At 43.9% G+C, this 21,076-nt stretch overlaps 1 protein-coding gene across 4 annotated transcripts in view; it reads right to left on the bottom strand.

Moving 5' to 3' along the window:
- cux1b (cut-like homeobox 1b) overlaps window positions 1–21,076 on the bottom strand; it is a 96,775-nt gene that overhangs the window by 31,748 nt on the left and 43,951 nt on the right. For all 4 annotated transcript variants that reach the window (XM_019887637.1, XM_019887636.1, XM_019887635.1 and 1 more), the window contains exons 3-8: window positions 20,828–20,875; window positions 15,479–15,557; window positions 11,122–11,259; window positions 7,264–7,387; window positions 4,685–4,761; window positions 4,532–4,598 (exon numbers count right to left, since the gene is read on the bottom strand). In XM_019887637.1, the coding sequence (XP_019743196.1) occupies window positions 4,532–4,598; window positions 4,685–4,761; window positions 7,264–7,387; window positions 11,122–11,259; window positions 15,479–15,557; window positions 20,828–20,875 (533 nt within the window). The remainder of the gene's footprint in view (window positions 1–4,531; window positions 4,599–4,684; window positions 4,762–7,263; window positions 7,388–11,121; window positions 11,260–15,478; window positions 15,558–20,827; window positions 20,876–21,076) is intronic.

Raw genomic sequence — 21,076 nt, forward strand, 5'->3', positions numbered from 1 at the left:
AAGGTGAAGATTTACGAAAAAGGTCAAGTTTAGACAGAGCAGCCACATGGAGGAGCTATAGAGCACATTTCAAATGCACACTAAGGAAATGCAGGTTTTTTTGTAGCATGTGTGATGCACCCAGTGTCATCGGTCAGCGAAGGAAAGCTTCTGAAAAAGGTCCAGAGATGTACTTCCTTTTCACCCCCCCCCAAACCAACTGTATGTCTGCCGCTCTCCTTTTTCTGCAACTCGTCCACGTTGCTACTCCCCCGCCCCCCACACCCCCACACCCACTTCAGCCCGTGTCCTCTGTGCCAGCAGGATATTCCCCGATTTAGATTTTCATTTCCCTCCTCTATCACACTCTGATCCCGTCTTCTTCGCAGTAGCCTCCAGACCTCGGCTTGCTTTTCCGCGTTTTTCTTTTTTTTTTTTTTGCCCAGCAGCTTTCATCACCCCATTTTCCTTTCTTTCTACATTACATTTTCACAGTGAACGTTACCTTGGGGATTTCAAGGAGGCTTAAAAGGAAGCTGGTTGTGCGAGTGTGACAGTGTGTGTACTTTTTGGTCCACTGAATAGTAGTGTGTGTGTGTGTGTGTGTGTGTGTGTGTGTGTGTGTGTGTGTGTGTGTGTGTGTGTGTGTGTATACTGTATTTGAACAAAGTGCTCCCTCATCACCTACAATTTTGTTCCTCCGCAAATGGACCCCCAAGCCTTTACAAAGATTAAACTACACGTGTGTGTGCAAACACACACACTCTGACACTCACACAAACGCGCGCGCGCACCACCCTGCAGAGCCATGGATCAATATATGATTAATCTTTAATAGTGACTAAACGGGTAAAACACGGCCAGCCAGACCCTCAAAGAACTAACACAGAGAGGGGGCTCCTCTACATCTGCCGGTCTGCTTCCTGCTGGAGATCACACAGTCCCCAGCACTGCAACATCGAACAAATTCTCAGGACGTGTGTGTGTGTTTTGTGTGTTTTGTGTGTGTGTGTGTGTGTGTGTGTGCGCGCGTGTGTGTTTTAAAAGGCAGATTACCCAAATGCACCAAGAGGATGGGAGATTTGTCACGCAATGGCCTCCTTAGCAGCAAGTTCAGAGCAAGTGTGCGTGTGTGTACGGATGCAAGCGCTTGTGTGAAAACGTGCACTTATGTACGCATCTTTTTGCGGTGCCAAACTGTGAAGCATTCAAAGGGTTAAAAGTTGTGTTCAGCCAAACACTGGCGATTTGCTCAGTCAAGCAGTAAACGGGGGGGGAAGGACTCCAAGGACTGGGAGGGTGCAGGGTTAGAGAGGGGTTTGTGTGTGCTTTAAAGCGTTGCATTAAAATTTCAGATCACAGCACGCCACATAGTCAAGGACCCTGACTGCCTCGGGCTCACGAGTGAGTGAGCGAGCGCGCGAGCGCGTGTGCGTTTGAATGTGTACATGAGCGTGCGTCGAGATGTGCGCAGGCATGTGTTTATTAGCTCATTCAAGCAAATGGGGCCCTTGTACACAAAATGTGCTTTCTTGCCACATAAAAGGGGCAAAAGAAGGGCTGAAAACAAAGTAATGAGCGAGAGTGCGATCGGGCTGCGGGCGAAAGAAAATGCAAAGGGGTGACTGCAGATAGTCTATAGAAGGTATTGATTGGCACCGTTGCCCTGTGCAATCTTCCTGTGGACTGTCCTCTCATAAACAGATAAAAGATAAAAGTGTGGAGAGTAGTGAGTGAGGGAGAAGTCGAAAAAGTAGTGCGAGGATGAGGCAAGTTGGATCGATCTGTTTGGAACAGCCAGTCAATTTAACAACTCTCTTAATGGACAGGCACGGTGAATATGGGCCAAGGTGGGGGGAGAGAAGAAAAACCCTGCCTGCCGAGCTAAGTTTGTAATTCGCTGTGTTTTATACATTGAGGGGATTCAGAAACAGACCATTTTACAGGTCGTCTCGAAGCCAAAACAATCGAGCGATTTTCATTTTTCGCTGACATGTCTTGACTCGGATCTGTGCTGTTTTGAATGGTCACTTCCACTACCTCACCCGAGGGAACGCGGCGATGTGAACGTCAAAGTGCCACTTCACAGAGTGGAGTGCTGACGAGTAAAAAGCTGTTTTCATCTTCGCCACCGCTAGAAAGATCGATACTGATGGATTGGAGCTTCTCGAGGATTGGAGCTACCTGATACTCACGGGTCCCTCATCAGTCACAACCTCTATGACTCACAAACTTATTTATTTATTCGTTTATTTATTTTTCTGCAAATGAGCCCTGGGGTTTAAGAGAGTTTGATGTGTGGTGAAAATTATGTGGTTGGGGATAAGGAGTAGGTGGGACGTGTGACGTTTTCATTGATACAAATGACATTTCTGTATCAGCTGAGGGTGCTCTGGCTCTTGAGTACAGATTGTTTTTAAGATTTATTATTATTATTATTATTATAATTATTATTATTATTATTTTTTTTTTTTTTAGAACCTGGAAAAAGCTGAAACCAGAACTGACAGAAAGCGGGAGATCTCTTCGCAGATGTATTCTTGAAGTACTAGAGATTTTGCACAAGAGGTTGGGTAGTAGGGCTGAATGATTTTGAAAACTAATCGAATAGACTACTAATAGACTGCTAATCTACCCCGACAATATTGCAATTGCGATTTAACGTGTGATTATTTTTACAAGGTTCTCTTCCCCATGTATGTTTCTAACAAAACAAACACAAGCAAATGAAGTGTGTATTCTGCTCATATTTAGTCATGATGTATAATTTTCACATGCTCGCAGCGAGACTCTGCGTCCTTGAAGCAATCATCACTTAAAATTGGAACACTCCCTACTGGAGACTTTGTAGAGACGCACAGACAAAGGAATGCACCACTTGCTACAAGCTAAGAATCGGTTGAGGAAAAACGAAAGTTCTGATGTCACACCTTGAGTTTTGGTCCACCCTTCTGATGATATTAAAATGATGTGAATCCCTTCCTGCTTCGCACTCGTGACCACCGCAGCCATTGTCTGTAAACCGTGGGTGCCCGGAATATTCTGTTATTAAAAGCTTTGAAAAAACTGTTCATCGACTCCAGCCTATATTTGGATTACCAACATCCTCCTCGTCCGAAATTCAGGGATGGTTTGTGGCCTGGAAGCTCCACTCCCTTGGCACCACTCCAAAGTGGGCACAAGTGCGGTGAGGCACACGTTTGATAACATTATTTTTCTGTCAGCAACTAATTCACAAATCGAGCTCCTCTGCCAAAACATGTAAAAAGAGCCTTAATTCACATTCACACGACCACATGTGAGTAACGGAGAGGGCTCTCGCCCTAACACAGCCACAGTCAACACTAAGCGTTATAAACAAATGGGGTATGCCACAAAAGGCATTGCAGGTCAATTAAACAAATTGATGAGCCTTAGAAGAGTCGTAGGTGGGCAATGTATAACCTCAGAGTAAAAAATATGCTGTCCGTGGCAGTTGGGAATGCCTCCGAGTTGTATTTGATCATTTAAACATCTTGCCGCACGTCCATGTCAAGAACGGCCTGCCGCATTTACCCATCCCATCCTCGCCGTGTTGTCTCACGACTATCCCATTTTGTTCATCCGATGACGTGGCCCCCAGGAAGAGAGTGTTATATAAGCATTAGGTGTGAGCCCATCGATGGCGATTCCACACGCTGGTAAGGACCTTTTTGTGACCGAATTTGTAAGTGGCTAAGATTATAGCAGTGGGGCACCTGGGTGAGTGATGACGTCCCTACAATTATCTACACAATCTGGCTATCATGCCGAAGAGCCTGACCCTTTGATTTCTCAACTGGTATCAAAAGCAGGGATGGTTCAAAAGGACTCTTGTGTGATAGACATGAGGGAAGATTACTCATTAACGCTGACAAGTTTTGATTCCTTAATAATTCAGAGGGAATCTCAATCATTGTCCCGTCAGTGGAAAAGAGGGAACATCAATAATGCTTGCTCAAAGTCAGTTGTTGTTATACTGTAGCATTTTCGAGTATGTGGATGCTGCTGAAATAGAGTAATAAGAAAGGCATGCATGTTGTTGTAATGTTATTACCCCCCTCTTTGTGCAAGTACGTTATTTTAAAATCATCTAAAATGACAGGATTGGGGACATGAGATGATCAAATTAAAATCACACTCAATAAATCCAGTCTTTGATCACCATGCCAAATGCTAACTGATTTAGATGTTTGTGTTCACATCTGTGCTCACAGTCACTCTCCCCGTCTCCCTCCAGATAATGCTTCAGTAAATTTGGGATTGCAGTGCAGGCTGGGGTGCACTTTGACACGACGAGGAAATGTTGTGCTCGCTGTGGCTGCAGAACGCATCACAGTCCCTGTCAGTATTTACAGTGCAGGGTTAATGCCGGGATTTTGAGGCTGGCTGAGCCTTGTGGGAGACAATCCAGCAGTTCCGAGAGGAGAGGGAGTTTCCAGGCAAAGAGGTACACTAAACAGGATGATTATGTCAGGAACAGACTATGGAGGGGGTGAGAGAAACAGGAGGAGGAGGTGGAGAAGACACATACTTTGCTGAGGATTCCTCGTCATATTTTGCCTTCAAATCAAAGAGCTCGGCCTGAGTCGTTTCAAGTACTGCAAAAAACAATGACAAGAGAGTTGTTAGATACACTTTTAACTAAAGCGACGTCAAATTTCCTAGTTCCTTCAAGGTGGATTACCTGTCTGGAGGGACTGGGACTTGTGCTCGGCCTCTTCCAACCGTGACGACATGGAATCTTGGCTCTCCTGTAGTTTCCTACCAAGGCAGGCAAAAGTCACGTTAGAGAGCACAATGTCACAGCTAGACTGCGTCAATAAATCCCGGGGTTTACACTTTGCGGCAACTGCAGCTATTCTCCATTTTTCCCACCATTTCTGAGGTGTCACCCCCCCCCCCCACCCACAACCCGAGTAAAAATCCCTCCAATGCAACCAACTCCTCATGAAGTAGTCCTATTAGGCAGGAATGTCTAGCCACTGGGGCACTCAGCGCCGAGGGGGTGGGGGCGGGGGGGACGTCGAGGAAGCAGGCGGGGAGGCGTGGGCCTCCAAAACCCACAAGGATAAAATAGATTCATTCTTGGCATATAAAAAGTTAGTCTCTGCTCAGAAATTGCCGCCGCGTGTAAAAACATCAATAATCTAGCACAAAGAGTGTCTTTATGGCACTCTTTGATGCCCCCCTTCTCCGCCGCGCCGTCTCTCCTGTCATCTCCATTTTTTTTCTCCCTGCCCTCAATTTCATCCTTTCATCTTTCTCCTTCGCTCGCTCCTTGAAGAAGCCACGTACGTATCAGAGGTGCCATCCATTTGCTGCCCCCTCTCACAGGCAGGAAGTGGGCCCTCAGTCAGACAGGAAGGGGGCTATAAAACACTGACGTACAGGAAATGCAAATCGGACAACTCATCTTCGTCTCTATGTCTTAAATTGGGCAATGAGCTCGCAAGGCGCAACAGGATTGACATTTAAATGAACAACGTGCCGTAATGCTGTACTTTATTGCGAGCCGGGGGGCACCTGATGATTTTGTTAAGATGGGCTGAAATATTTCACAAATGACTAAATATAGAAGTACATTTGCAATTGCAGGAGTCTCAGTCTCACTTGCACATTGGCTTTGGGTAGCAACGTGACAAGTGGAAATTCATAACAAAAACAAAAAAATAAAACAATTGACTAACCTCATACATGACCTATTCTCCTGCCCACACTGCTCTTCTCACCAATAATCTTCCATTTGTGCGAGTTAAGTCGAGTTTTTTGGTAAGTGTCGGCTTTTTTTTTTTTTTTTTTTTTGAAAAAAGTTTGAAATGTTTTAAAGCATGGTACAGCGTTTCAATGCATTTCTATGTATGAAAAGTGCTATATAAATAAAGTTTGTTTGATTGATTGATTGATTGATTGATTGATTGATTGATTGGAAACTTTACAGTGATTTGGATCCGTTGATGTCTTGGAATTTTGGTCTACTCGAGTAATTGGTGGACATTTTTAATTGAAACTTGTCAGTCAGAGAAGAGGGTTCCCCGAGAAGACACAAAATGGTCGACATTGAGGATAATGAAGTTGTACCGTTTTACACTAAACTCTTTTTTGGACCACATTTTCTAAATGCGATATCACACCAAAAAAAAAAAAAAAAAAAACATTTCTCAAATAGGCCGACGAGTATGTCAATAGGCGAACGAGTACAGTACTCTGCCTCAGAGTTCTGAGTTTGAATCTCAGCTCCGGGCTTTCCTGTGTGTATTTTGCACGTTCTCCCCTAGGTCGTGTGTGTTTTCTCCATGTGAGACTGATCGCTCCCACATTTCAAAAATATGCATCATTGAAGCCTCTTGTGAAAGTGTGCGTAAATGGCCAGGGTGTACCCCGCTTCAGCTGACAATGACACCAGAACACTTGTGAGAAAGATGGGGTTCACAAAAAAAAAAAAATAATAATAACAACAGTTCACAAAAAAAAAAAAAAAACAATCATCATCATCATCATCATCATAAGAGTGTTTTTTTTTTTTCTGGTCCTGTGGTTTCTTGTAGATCTAATCAGAGGCATAAGATGCCAGAGACGTTCGCTGTCATTTCTAAGAACACAAGCATGTCTCTTTAAACTTTGAAATATCATAAACACGAACCAGGATAACCACATTTAACACATGCCTTTGACAAATTCGACTTAATGTGGCACCACAAGATAACATTTTACATTGATAAAATATCTAGCGCCAATGCATTTTTTATGATTCATTACTGCAAGCACAAGCGCCCTATGTTTCTGACAAAAATCAACATTCAACAAAAGAAATCCAAACGGCTTTTTATCAAACGAGGAAGTGGCCCATTAGAATTAATTATGAACGCTAATCTTCAGGATATCAAATCAAGCTATTTCTAGGGTTTCATTCCACTCCCGGAGCCAATAAAAAGACCCATGTGTAACATTAAATCCAGACAGGATGGTTGAAATAGTTTGTGGCGAAGAGAGAAAATAGCAGCCTGAGGTGGCTGATTCCAATCACGGTAAGTGGCACAGCCATGGGAGAAATCAGCCATTGTTTTACTGTCCAATCCGCCATTCATCTAAAAGAGTCTAGGCAATGAGTAACGCAATGCAAATGGGTTGATTGAACTGATGAAGACTGAATGCTTGGGTTTTTTTTAAATAAAAAAAAAAAAAGAAAGAAAGAAAGAAAGAAAAAATCTATCATGTGATCATCCAATGACTCAAATCACAACAGGCGCACGCACGCACGCACACCTCTCTTTCTCTGCATAGTCGTTGTGTAACTGGATTTGCGTTTCTTGTGCCAGGTTCTCAGCTTGGTTCTTCAGCGACTGCTCATACTCGCGGATCTTTTCCTTCAAGGCCTTGATGGTCACCTCTGCGGGAGGGAGAAGCACGGGTCAACAATGAATACAAATAGAGGCAATAAAAACACAAAGAATGTGAATAAAGAGGCAACGTGGAAAACAGGGTTGAATTAAAAAAAAACTGTAAGAACAGATATTTTCACTCATTCTATATTGTATGTAAAAGGTTACTGTTTAAGCAAACTAAGTGCTACAGGCAGTGAGTGGTTAGCAAGTCTATTTAGACTTTTGGTGATTTATGAAATGTTTTAATGTTAGATTAGACAAAGATTGTGAGGCTATTAAAGGCAATGACAACACGTTGAAATCAAACGATTTATAGTTTAATAGCAGGTGTCATACATACACTCCTGTGATTTGTTCGTATCAGGCTCATTTGAGTGAAATCTATTGAGTTCTTTTATTCTCAATTTGATCTAAACTTAACACTCATTATCCAAGTAATTGAACGGTGATCAGCTTGTCATTATGGTATTATGATTTGATTACAAAATAAATTAAAGGTGTAAATATCGTCTTGAGCCTTCTTGTGTGGAGTCTGCAGGTTGTCTCTGCGTGCATTAGTTTTCTGCGAATACTCTGACACCCCCCCTCCCCCATTCTAAAAAATCATGCATGTTAGCCTCAGTGAAGACTTTAAATCAGGGTTACTCAAATTCAAATCTAAAAGGCCTACAAATAAATGTTTTCAACAAGTCAAAAGTTCTCTTTGAGGTTGGTCAGGCCACATGAGAGAGAACACAAGATTATAACCAAATGTCCCTTTCGTTCAAAACAACAAAAATACTAACTAAAATAAAATTTCCATTTTGACAAAAATTGAAATCAGAGTTGAATAAAATAAAACCCCTGACATGAATCCAAAACAAATAAAGTGGAGCACTGAGACACAAGGTTAATTTGTCTGTTAACCTGCTCATAACCCAAAACACTCAAATTTTCTTAAATCATCTTTTCCCATTGAAATGAAGGAAAATGCTATGAAGCCATTTAAGCCTTAAAAAAATTTTGTACTGTGTGTTTGACATGGAAAAAGGTTAAGAGTACTTGAAAAAATACATACAGGAAAGACATTCTGAAACAGTTTTTGTCACATTGCATCACTTGAATGGTCACTGTGCTACACTTACTGGTGTGCCTGCCTTGGCCACCTGGGGGCAGTATAATACAAACAGACAGTTCATTGAGAGGTCTAAATTTCTCCCAGCTCATCCATTCGACACCAATAATAGTCGTTCTTCGCCGAGGATAAAGAATACATTACAGAGAACCGGTCTTTCTAAGTGTATTGCTGCACCGTTTGTGGTCTATCCATTGCTTAATGCAGGTGTTGCAACATCGATGGATGCTATTAAAGTTGGCATGAAGCTAGTGAACTGAAAGGGTAAGCTATGTGCTTTTTTTATTTTTAATGTACAAGGTGTAATTGTCTTTGTTTCATGTTAGTTTGACAGTAAACTTCAACTGGGGGTGGCATTAAACAGCTTGAAAATCTTTTGAAAAATGGAGAACTGGTCACCAATTCAGTGACGCTCACTGTGAAGTGAGTCGAGTTGAGTTCACCGCCATCATACGATACTGGTATCTCAGGTCTACGCTTACAAATCAAAGCAAAAAATTTCGGCCAAGCGACGGCTAGCGTCTCGAAAAAATTAGCAAGTAGTGTCACTCGGATATTGGGGCACCACTCTATGTCAGTTGGGAGGTAAGAATACTTTTTAAAGATATAAACACAAGGAAGAAGGAAAGGTGCACTTCTGTCGTATTATTCAGGCGCTTCACACTTCCAGTGTATGCCAGTGCACATGTCTGAGTGTGTGTGTGTGTGAGCTTTCCCAAGTCAACACAGACTAGGACCTGCTCCACGCGCACCGGAGGCTCCTGCCTGGCCTTTCCATCTAAAGCAGACGGAGGGTACACTCATGTTCTCCGAGAGCAGATACGCCGTATTCATTAGGACTGCATTAGTGCTGAAACCCCATAACCTGCTGACGGCTGGGCTCTGCACGGGGTGGCCCGGAAATAAATCTAACATAACTGGAGTAATAAATAGGCCTCTTGTGTATGTGTGTGGATTTCTCAGAGAAAGATATAAATGCCTGAGACAGTGATAAAGAGCATTGCAGCCTTCGACTGAGGGCTCTTAGCATGCATGTGTGTGTGTGCACGCCTCGTGCGCGCACGCCCCGTGTGATTTAAACTCCGGTCTCACTACTCTGACACATAATCAATAGGAGAGTCCCCTCAGAGCCCTCTTACCCCTTAACTGCTTAACTGAACTTTAAACATTTAGGTTGCAAGGATCAATGGCCCCCGCTCCATTTGTATGTGTGTGCGTCCATGTGCAGCTCGGCATGTGTGTGCGTGTGTGTTGAACAGGAGTGGGAGTTACACAGCGTGTTTTGGGGTTTAAATATCCCCCCATCTATTGAGGCGGGAAGTAGGGATAAAGGATGAGGGAACAGGAAAATCAATGGCAGAATGGAACCCTGCCGCTATCGAGCTGGCCCAATTAACCCTCGCTGAGAAAAAAAAGGGGAGATTCCAAAACATTCCCTGCTCCCTCTAGCCCTCCTCCTCTCGCTATTCCCCGCCCTGCCCTGGACTTAAAATTAAACCACTTTTACAACTCCTTTTCGCTCATCTCCGCCTTTGTCACTTTTTCCATCTTTCTTTACCCCGAGGTCGCTTGTCGTTTTTTATTCATGAAAATGTGCCACATGTTCTTTCCCCATGAAAACCTAATTGGAAGAGTAAAACCTTGTACATTTTGTGCTTTTAATAATGCACGAGGCGTTCAAATATTTCCAAATGTGGATTGAAAATGTCCGCCGTGCAGGTTTCTCTCCACTGTAAAAATGTCATCAACATACTGCCGTTAATGTCGTGGACCTGGGAGGAACACTAGATTCTATTCACATTTTCACTGCACAGACTTGTCGGGCCATCTATTTTTAATTCTAATTGCAACCATTTCCAAATCACACTCAAGATTTATAAAGCCCTAATTCAAAGTGGCACACGGCTCTCAAGTTGCTTGTGATGTCAGGATAGATTATTTATTTTCAAATCTGATTAACAGGCTCCCTGGTGATACTTTTGCTTTTCATCATTTTCATGTGTTGTGAAAGGAAATATTGTCATCCCCCCTGCACCCCTCCCCCTCTCACTCCCGCACTTTACTTTGGTTCGGAACATTTGTCCTTCTGCTGGTTGTGGGGCTGGAAAGGATTAATTCCATTTCTATTAATTTTAGTGGGAAACATGATTGAAGTACAATGGGGCGGAATAATTAATACAAGTCAAATTGACATTTAAATGTAGTAGAGTGCAATTTTCAAATTGCAAAGGCTGCCATTGGGGGGGGGGAAAACATGGGTCAGTCAATAAATTTATTGTAATACAGGTTCATTTATTGTCCGTGCTTGTTAAAAAAAACGTTGAAAAATAATTCTATATTAAATCAAAATTGGAATACTGAGTTGAAAAAAAATTGCAATGAGATAATTTTCTAAATTCATTCTGGCCTAAAGGAACATGTCAATTCTACACAAAAAGACCAGAGCCGGGCTTTGATCCCCCAACCTCAAAAATGTGAGGTGGATGTGATGCAACAAATCATACAGGCCTCGTGATAATGTAAATTCTTGGTTGCTTGCAGGCCATATTTTACCGCTTATTTTAAAGCAGCAATTTTAAATATAGATCTACAAGATATATATAGATCTGTATATATGTATCTAACCTTGGTTTTTGACCTCTGCAAACTCTTTGTTGTAGTCCTCCAGTGTCTCTCGAAGTTTGGTGTTCTCCATCTCAATGTCGTGCATCCTCTGGAGCTTCAGCTGCAGCTGCTGAGCCAGCTCCAGCACAGGTACGGGATCTGCCACAGGAGTACACACACAACATTTAACACCAGGCGCAAAGCAGATTACAAGAATGCAATAACCGCATTCATCAGGCCCCGTGAGAGCAAACGTTTGACCCCGCTAAGGTGTCCTTGAGCAAGGCGATGAATCTCTAACGGCTCCGGGACCATTATTTTGCCACCGACCGTGACCTCTGCTCCCTCTGCGAAGAACCGCTAGCGCCGTCAAGGACAAAATATCGCAAGTGCTGGCGTTATCATAGAACAGTGGGCTAACAAGTAACTGATACAAAGCCACTGTTAATTTCTGATGGCCTCACAACTCTTGGAATGCTATCTGAAATGAAATACAAAATAGGCAGTGCATAATGGCTTTCGGGACACTATGATGCAGAGTGTCTATTGAATTTTTCATTGAGAATTACCTTTAAAAAAAAAAAAAAAGTATAATAAATGAAAAATGTACTTCAAATTTTCAAAACAGACACAGTTCGACTGAAATTTAATTAATCTGTTCATCCCGGTCAAACTCAGCCATCATAAAACCTTTGTTAACTCATATTTCTCATCATTTCATCCTGTGGCGCAGCGCGAGTACATGTTTTAAGGCTCCTACCGGAGCATATAGCGAAGGCGCTCCAACTCTGTGTCCCTCTATCACACTGCACACAGAAGGTGGAATGCGCGTCAGATTAAACCCTGCCTGTATAAATTACAGAAATAAATATCCAAGTCTGGATGTGTACTTTGCCACGTTGACGCCCATCTAACTTAACTAGCACGATTTGATTGATCATGAACGGCTTCCAGTTCAGCTCGCTCAAGTTCACTGAGGCGCTTACGACACGCACAGCAATTTTGGCAAAGGAGATCGCGCGCTTGTCTGGTGCATGTGGAATTATAAATGCTTTTGGTACTTATGTTGAAAAACACACGATGTATATGGATGATTGGGTCTCGAACGAAACTTGTACTAAGCGATCGCCAACTTAAACATCAAAACCTCTCGCGTTCAGCAAGACGCGAAGTACATAGATTGCACGATTGTCTGCGTCTTATGTGTTGTCTTGTATTATTTTGTCATTTTATGTTGACTTTTCTTTTGATGGCGGCGTGGGCACCCGCAGCGGCTCCTCTTAAACAATTAAATATTTTGGTGCCTTTGTTAAGTCCTGTATATAAATAAAAATATCAGTAGTGTGAAAAAAAAATGTTTGTGTGTGTTTATACATCCATCCATCCATTATCTTATTCTCACAAGGGTCGCCGACGTGCTAGAGCCTGTCCCAGCTGTCTTTGGGCAAGAGGCGGGGGTCCACCCTAAACTGGTTGCCAGACAATCGCAGGGCACACATAGACGAACAACCATCCGCTCTCACACTCACACCTAGGAACAATTTAACCTGCCATGCATGTTTTTGGAATGTGGGAGGAAACCAGAGTACCCGGGGAAAACCCACGCAGGAACAGGGAGAACATTCACACAAAATTCACACAGCAATTGTAAAATATTTTAAAATGTTGGATATAGAACATTACTTATTAAAAGCATTCAAATTAGATTTTATAATACAAATAAAACACATTTCCAGTTGTTTCGCTGTCAGCCGTTATTGTTTTAAGTTTTTACCACAGTATCGTTTCCCTTTTTGTCTTCTGTTCTGTCAGCCGCTGCTTGTTCCCAAAAAAGTTGTCGTAACGGTAAAATCTATCTTCAGTCAATGTCAATCTTCACATCACAAGACTACGGTTTACCAATTGAGGCAACTATGCATCAGCAAATATGGTCATACTGTACCGTCCCAAAGAAAAAGGGTGCGATCAATTCTGTGTTGGTGCAACCAACCAAAAAAGCTGGTCACACCAGTGCTACCAGTCCAAAAGTTAATGTGGAGCCCTACTTTACGTTTTTTATCAATCAATCTCAGGCCTGGCCTGGTGAGTGGTTAGCTAATGAGAGTGTAAAGGTAGCGACCTATTAAAATGTTAAGTTAATCTGAGTGAGTCAAACCCATCAGTAGCTCGTGAATTACAGCTCTTATTACGTGTTGTTTTCTTACCGTTTGCTCATTGAAGGGACTGGCAGTAGACCGGCAACAGTGTCTATTTTTGTCCATTTGTTGGGGTTATTAGAATACGTTTCAAATGGCAGTGGTAGGCTACTTTAAATTAGCTAACATAATTATGATCTCTGTTGGAGATTGTGGACTTGCTGTTGTGGTACACATTGCACTTTACCCTCTTTGGGACATTCACTGTCTTTAACAGACTATCCTCCTCCTTTGCCGCCAACGTATTTCTGCATGGAGTGATACATGCAACCGCAGTAACATTAGTCCGTGTGGAAAAGAGGCTCTGCGTAGCTTTGACACACTGATTTTGCTTTAATCTTTTTTTTTGTTATCGAATTATTGAATTTATTTGAATAATCATTACATCCCTATTTACATCGTATTTCCTCATGTTGTGACTTAAAGACAAGCATAAAAGAAAGTCAGCAACAAACAACAACAAAAATAAACACTAAGCGACCACTCATCACTTGGTTTACGAGATCCTAAAGGTTCAACTTCGACCTTTAGGGCCATATTTTTCTAATCATGAGTTGCCATCGTACAAGGCGTTGTTATGTCAGAGTTCCACATAAAATGTGTCTTGAGACAAATTTTGTTTTGAGACACCATCAGCGGTAATATCAACTGTGACCTTTGACATGTCGCAATCAAGTGGCTAATGGATAGCTAGCTACTAGCGATGACCGTGAATAAAGTTATTTCCTTAGAATGGGCTTGACAGCACACACGCCAAGAAATGTGGAAGGCGTCGAATATGTAATGCAAAAAAAAAAAAAAAAAGCGGCGGAAGAAAGACTTTCTGGAGGCATCTTCCCAACATGTCTGAATACACAGCAGGGTTAACTGTCAGTGTGATGAAGAGAGCCCTGTCAGTCAGGCCAATCACATCTGATTGGTGCTCATGGGTGGCAGACTGGTGACAGGCAGCCAAGAGACGCGGGCGACGCTCATCAGCATGCCAGCGAAAAGAGCATTTTCTGTGTGTGTGTGTGTGTGTGTGTGTGTGTGTGTGTGTGTGTGTGTGTGTGTGTGTGTGTGTGTGCGTAGTACAGATAAGAGGAACTGACAGCTTACAGCTGGGGGTAAGGACTGTGTGCGCGCCTCATGTCTGACACAGTTAGATATCTTAACTATGCTAATGAGAGATCAGCAGAGAACGATTGGAGAATTTCATGCTGATTCTGTGCTGTCAAGGTGACACACCATGCAGGGTAAAGCTACATGCTCGCATGTGTGTTCACACATCGGCTGCGCACACACAGTACAAACAAACATTGAGCAACATAACCACACAACCTGAATGGAACTCCTATCTGCCTCCAAGTTGGCGCCCTTGAAATGTAACTTTCTCTGCCTTATCAAACCTTTGTCCTTCACGTACACCATCATCGCCACCCCTCCTCCTCCTCCTTCGAATCTACTGTACAGCCAGTTAAAAGTAGCCTGACTTGTGGGCCACTGATGCTAAACGCGCTCACCAGACACCTTTAATCTCCAGCAGAGCACACTGGGCTGACTAACCAGGCCTTCAGCTGATAGAAGACAGAACAAAACACACTGTTTCCACTTTCAAGACCGCCGCATTAGTCAGGTTGCTGCTGTGTGTGCATCAGGCATTACATCATTGTCTTGCTGCAAGTTAAGAATAGCCCCCGTCAGTGCCGCCGCTGACTTATTGGGAGCAGTACAATCCAAAGATATTACTGTAGGTCTAACCGTGTGGGAATATGATGACCTCCTTACGCTATAGATGAACTTGACGCCTCTTGTTCCGACATACGTGGCCCCCTCAGGGCACCCGTGTAGCCTAAGATCTCCCACCAGCGGTGCTGCATGTCCCTCTCCGACCTCGACGCCGTGACTGCTCATGGTACGTCGCGGCAGCGCTCGACAAGCACATGAGGACAACTTTTTTTTTTCTTTAAAGACGTTCTTAAAGGCAACACCAGTGCAGACGAGATCTCATGTGGACATAATAGGACGCTGCAGCACGCCTGGATGCACCGCGGCGGAGCACCAGAGGGATGGTGTCATGCTTTTTCCCTTTCCTCATCTGTTGGTGCTGCCTGCATGCATGAAAGGGTCCCGCTGACGACATTTTTTGTAGCCTGATGACGCATCTAGAGCCACAGAGGAAACAGCACGATGACTCGTCTTACCTGGGACATCGATTATTTTCTTGTACACGTTTAAGAAGGCGGCCTCTGCTTCTTTACTCCTCTTACTGAGGGCGTCGATCTGTCAAGGCAAAAGAGAAATGAAGTGTAAGCGAGTTCACATCACCTCAGATGTGTGCGTGAGGTGAGATCCATAGGTGTTAAAGGCTATACATTGACCTTTGAACTTTCACACTTTACCCCAAGCAGTACAGTTGAGTTTGTCTTTCCATTGACAAACGTAGTCGTCGACTACTTTCCAGTAAGGTTGTACCAATACCGACCCGTGGCACGGAAACAATGAAATTGGGTTTATGAAAACATAAAACAGAAGCAATAAAGAAAACTATACGACTAAAAAAATAATAATAAAGGCAAGTTTCTACTACTGACAGGATCAATGTGCTCACGGCTCCAGACTCTCTCGATCCCTGCGACAGTAGCTTCGTGACGAGAGCGGCTGGCTCAGCCAGACGGAGTAATCGCAGGGCAATGAGGGAGACGGAGCTCCAAATGCTGCCGACTCTTTTCTGTATTAGTTGTGATGGTCAAAGTGGCTCGACGAATATTCACTTTCCATGTCCTTTGTAGTTGTGAGTCACTCAGCATGTGTTAAACTCTATGTGGTTCTACATACATATAATATATAGTTAAGTACTTGAGTATACTTATTACACAACCCCAGGTTATAATGAGTTTAAGGAAGGAGGTTATTTTTCGGTCAATTGCTGTCTCAGCAGCTTCGAACATGTTGACGGAGACAACTCATATGGCATCTGACCTTTTCACCAGAAAATGTTTAATGGGTTGCCGTGCATATGGTCCACCGCACTACAAACGTGTTTATCGATAAGGATGCATGGACTCATGCGCATGCTTGGTACACGTACCAACATGAACCCTGAAAAGTGGCATTTTGCAAATGCAGCAACCGTGTCCTGCATCTGCGGTCCACGTGCAATTCAAAGCGGTCTGCGGATGCGCAATGGAAAAACACAGAAAAGAAGCCGCCAGTACAACCATTTGGGTTGTAAACATGACTGCACAAAATGAAAGTTGAAAACAAAACTGCATTAATTTTTTTTTAAACAGGGCGGCATTTTGTGGCTATCGATATGGTACCGCCTCAGCAGTGGGACGTACTTGCTTTGCTATCACGCCAAAACTCCGCCATATTTAGGTTTATAGTCCCGAATGGCACAGTGGCTAACGAAACAGACCTGTATCGCTAGGTGGCTTAGAGACAGTCGTCCACCCCGACCGTGTGTTGGTATGTTGCATGTAACCAAAGTTGTTGTGTTTCCTTCCTGTGCAATCAGCTCAGCTGTTCAGACTGCAACGGGCGCGTTCCATTTGCTGTGTATTCATGTCGGTCTGTTTGTCTGTCTGTCCTAAGCGAGCGAGTGAATGAGTGCAAGTGTGGTCATATCCCCTCCAACCCGCTGACATCATTAAACAGCTGGCTCAGTCTTTCCAGCCACAGCGGGAGCAGATTATTCAGTCAGCTCTTAGCGGCAATACAGCGTGGATCCATGACCAATGCAGCCATTAACACGAGAGGACAGGGCATGCGTTCCGTCCCAGATATTAATCGAAATGGACAGCATTAGAATGGATCCATAAGGGATTAATTCTGTTATCATACTGGAGATGTATTAATAGGCTTGTCAATGGTGAAACGGCGATAGACTGACTGTCACGCTTCGATAAGAGAAGCAGGCTGAGTAGGCCGACAACACATCTGAAAGTCGAGTCGAAATGAAGGGAAACAGATGCCAAATAAAGACATTCAGATGTTGCTACTGTACTGGGCAGCGCTACAGCTGACTACTGTGCCTCACACACTCAGACTAAACAGGAATGTGTTTGTCTTCCAGCTCCACAGCACATTCGCGGTGGGGGTTGGGGGGTAGAGACAAAAGCCTACGTAAGTCCAAATATTAAGTCTTCACATTCCCAGCCAAACCAGTAGTGTTGCTGATGGGAGGTTTAGAGGTCCTCGCCACTGTAAACAAAGTGGGATACATGTAATTCTGCCTGCGCTCTTATGGGAACCTAATAAATCTCTTCACATGGCTTTGATTCATCTCAATTTTTTTTTTTTTTTTTGCCGCAAAACATCTGGCCCTCGGGCCGGATGGTGCAAGCAGTACCCCTCACGCCCCCTCCATTATTTTTTCTCTTTTCAATTCTCCCTCTCGTCATGTCCATGTTCCCGTCCATTTTTCTTTCTAACCGTCATTCTTTGTCACGTGCTTCTCATGTTTCTCTTTTAAGCTCCGGATGGACAGGTCTGACATGTCTCGCATGCAGATCCACACATTCGCACACCCAACGCTGTCCTGCTGCTTTTATATGTTAATTCTCCCCCGTGTGCATTGCCCTCATAGTGTGACATGATGGAGTGATTGCGTTCGTCAATTGTGCAGCCACTAATGGAAGATTACGGATGCTCAGGACTAATACTGCTCACACACTACAATCAAACCGATGCGTGTCCCTGTAAACAGTCATGCTATCAACTCCCTGGCCTCAACATGAGGTGCGCAAAAACACACTGCATGAAGTTGCCAAAGATGATCACGCTCAGTTTTGATTGACACCAAGATCTGAGTGAGTCATTTAATATCTAATACCTGTTCAAGTTTGTTATTGTGGTGTTAGAACTTCGGTGAATCAAACTTAGATTAGCGTCTCTCTGCCAACGTGTCAATCAAACCTCCCTATCGTTATTTTCATCTGCTCCCAGACAGCTCATGCATTTACACTTTAAAGTTGGATAACCCAATCTGAAGAAAAAAAAATGCACCTCTGAAGTCAAAAAAGTTATACATACCCGTATGGTTAATGTAATTCATAATTTTGTATCGAGGCGTACCTATGGATGAAATAGTGAAGCATGCAGTCTCAGCAGCCAAAATTCAGAGCACAGAGTGCGTCATTGAATGCGGGCAATCAAATGTGCGCAGCGAGGGAAAAAGAGACAACATGATTAGTGTATTTAAGTGGCTAAAACTCAAAATATTGAAGAATGTTTGTTACACATATATTATCTTCCAGAGGCGATGAAGGAAGACAGCTGCATGACTGTACAATGACGGGGCCAAGGTCAGTGGTACGGCAGCTTTATATAGCCCGACATGGGAGGCAGGAAATAGAGTTTAATGTAGGACACACCCTACAGTTAGAGGCAGGTTAACTGCAGGACCAGAGCCATTAGAAGACCACCCAGGATTTGCAAATACAGCCCTTGCGGTTCCCAGAGTGCAGCGCGCTCCACCAATCCCGATCACATCTGCTCTCACATCCTCCCCTGCCCCCATACCCCGCATGCACACACGCACACTCAAAACAAATGAAGTGACACAAATGGTGCCACGCCTGCATCGGGAGAAATGCTTGCAATTGCAAAAAAAAGGAATTCCTGACACATCCCAAGAACACATCCGTAGATGTACGTCAGCGCCCTTGGGCCATCGTCACTCAGCACCACCTCACACCACTATTCCTGTGTGAAGGGCATCAGGCCCACCTGAGTGGTTGGTGAGTCTGTGGGTGAGAGGGTGAGGGGGAGTGGGAAGTGTGTGTGTGTGTGTGTGTGTGTGTGTGTGTGTGGCCCCACTTGATTCTGATAAGAGGCGGCTATGGGAAGCAAAGACTGAAGCCTCGGATAATGGAAAAGCTTATCTGATCGATGGACCAACAAGGAAGACTGAGCATGCAACATACACACACACACACACACACACACACACACACACACACACACACACACACACACACACACACACACACACACACGCATCCTCACGCACGCACACACACACACGCACGCACGCACACACACACAAACGCACACACACTCACCCACACACACACTAAAGTGAGGCTTTGTGGAAACTGTACACTTTATTGGTAATAATAATAATAATTACAACCTGCAGGTATGTACCTTCCATTGACAAAGAGCCAAACTTCAAAGTTCTGTCTGGAACTGACATCCAGACGGTTGCTGGAGGATAGGCAATGAAGACGTGACGCTGTCTTATTCTCGTTCAAAAGGCTTGAGGGGGGGGAGGGTAAGCAAACAAATCCCGGGCTAAAAATTACACACTCCTGGCGCAGATCATGTTGTGGCATGCCGGCAGAGCAGAATAGTTGACTGATTGATGGTCTGCTTCTCGACTGGCGCGGGTGTACAGTATTATCTCAATAATCGCACAATAATGTCTCCTTGGCTGGCCGACCACCCACTAAGCGCCTCATTTTGTTGGACTGTGCACGTTGAGGTGTGTCGACACAGTGTTGGAAACAGCTGACAAAACCCCAGTTACTGTACATCGGTGCAGTTTCTTCACTCTAAATAGAGTGTGGATCATCAGCAGAACATGCTGGAGCCACTTTGAATTATAGCATGTTTTTGTTTTTTCAACACAACCGCTGGCTGTGGTGGCTGCCCCAACCAACACAAGAATATGGAAAGTAACCCAGTGTTAAACTGTAATATTCTATGGCCAGTAGCACAGCAGCCCTGTCACTATCTATTTGCGTGCACAGAGTGTGTGTGCGTGTTTTTGTGTGAGCTGGTCGGGGAGCTGGCTGCACCGCATGTCCACCCACTCCAGCCCCAAATAATGCCTGAGTCCAAAACAGCCGCTTCCACTCTTACCCTCTCTCACATATGGGAGTGAACTGGAAATGCTGAGAGGAGGAGTCAGCGTGGAAATAGGCCAAAATGATGGAGGAGTTTGGGTGTGGGAGTGTGAAATAAGTGCGCGCGCACACGCACGCGCACACACACACACACACACACACACACACACACACACACACACACACACACACACACACACACACACACACACCCCTTATAGGTCAAGGTATATGCAAATGTAGGAGGTGGGTGAGGGAACGAAATGTTACACCAAAAAAAAAAATAAATGTGGCCTGTGATTCACCCCCATCGACAAAAAATAAAAACAACAAATACCCCAGTCAGACATGCAGAAAAATAAACGCAGTCAGAGGAAATGGCATTCGGTGAGTTGCGACAGGCTAAAGCCAGGGTTTAGTGATGCCTTTTTTTTTTTTTTTGGTTGTTGTTGCAGGATGCAATTTAAACACACCCTCGGGCTACAGGACTTCATGAATAGGACAGGAAAATCAAGAGGAGAAAAAAGTGGGAGGGGAAATGAGATAGTGGCGAGAGAAAGAACAAGAGGAGTTGGGAAGGAAAAGAAGTAATAGAGAAGACTAAAGGACAAGCGAAGTCAGAGCGGCTGTTAAAATGGCGTCTGGTGAGCGCTGCGTTTAATAAGCAGATTTATCACAAGTATAACAGGAAGAACTCACCTCTCCTTGGAAGCTCTTGAGCAAAGGGGCGACTTGTTTCCTAAAGTCCTGAAAAATGAAGGAAGACTGGTCAGGTTCGATGAAATTGTAATGACTGAGACATTGTGAAAACGGACTCAAAACAATTCAAGCGGCGCCTTAACATGTGAACCCCACTAAAACCAGACAACTGGGAAACCTACCAAAAATGACTTTTAAAAATGCAGATAAACATTAAATACAGCATTGCGTTTACATCTCCTTTTCTGA

Source organism: Hippocampus comes, unplaced genomic scaffold (assembly GCF_001891065.2).
Source record: "Hippocampus comes isolate QL1 unplaced genomic scaffold, H_comes_QL1_v1.1 scaffold6, whole genome shotgun sequence".
NCBI classification, from domain to species: Eukaryota; Metazoa; Chordata; class Actinopteri; order Syngnathiformes; family Syngnathidae; genus Hippocampus; species Hippocampus comes.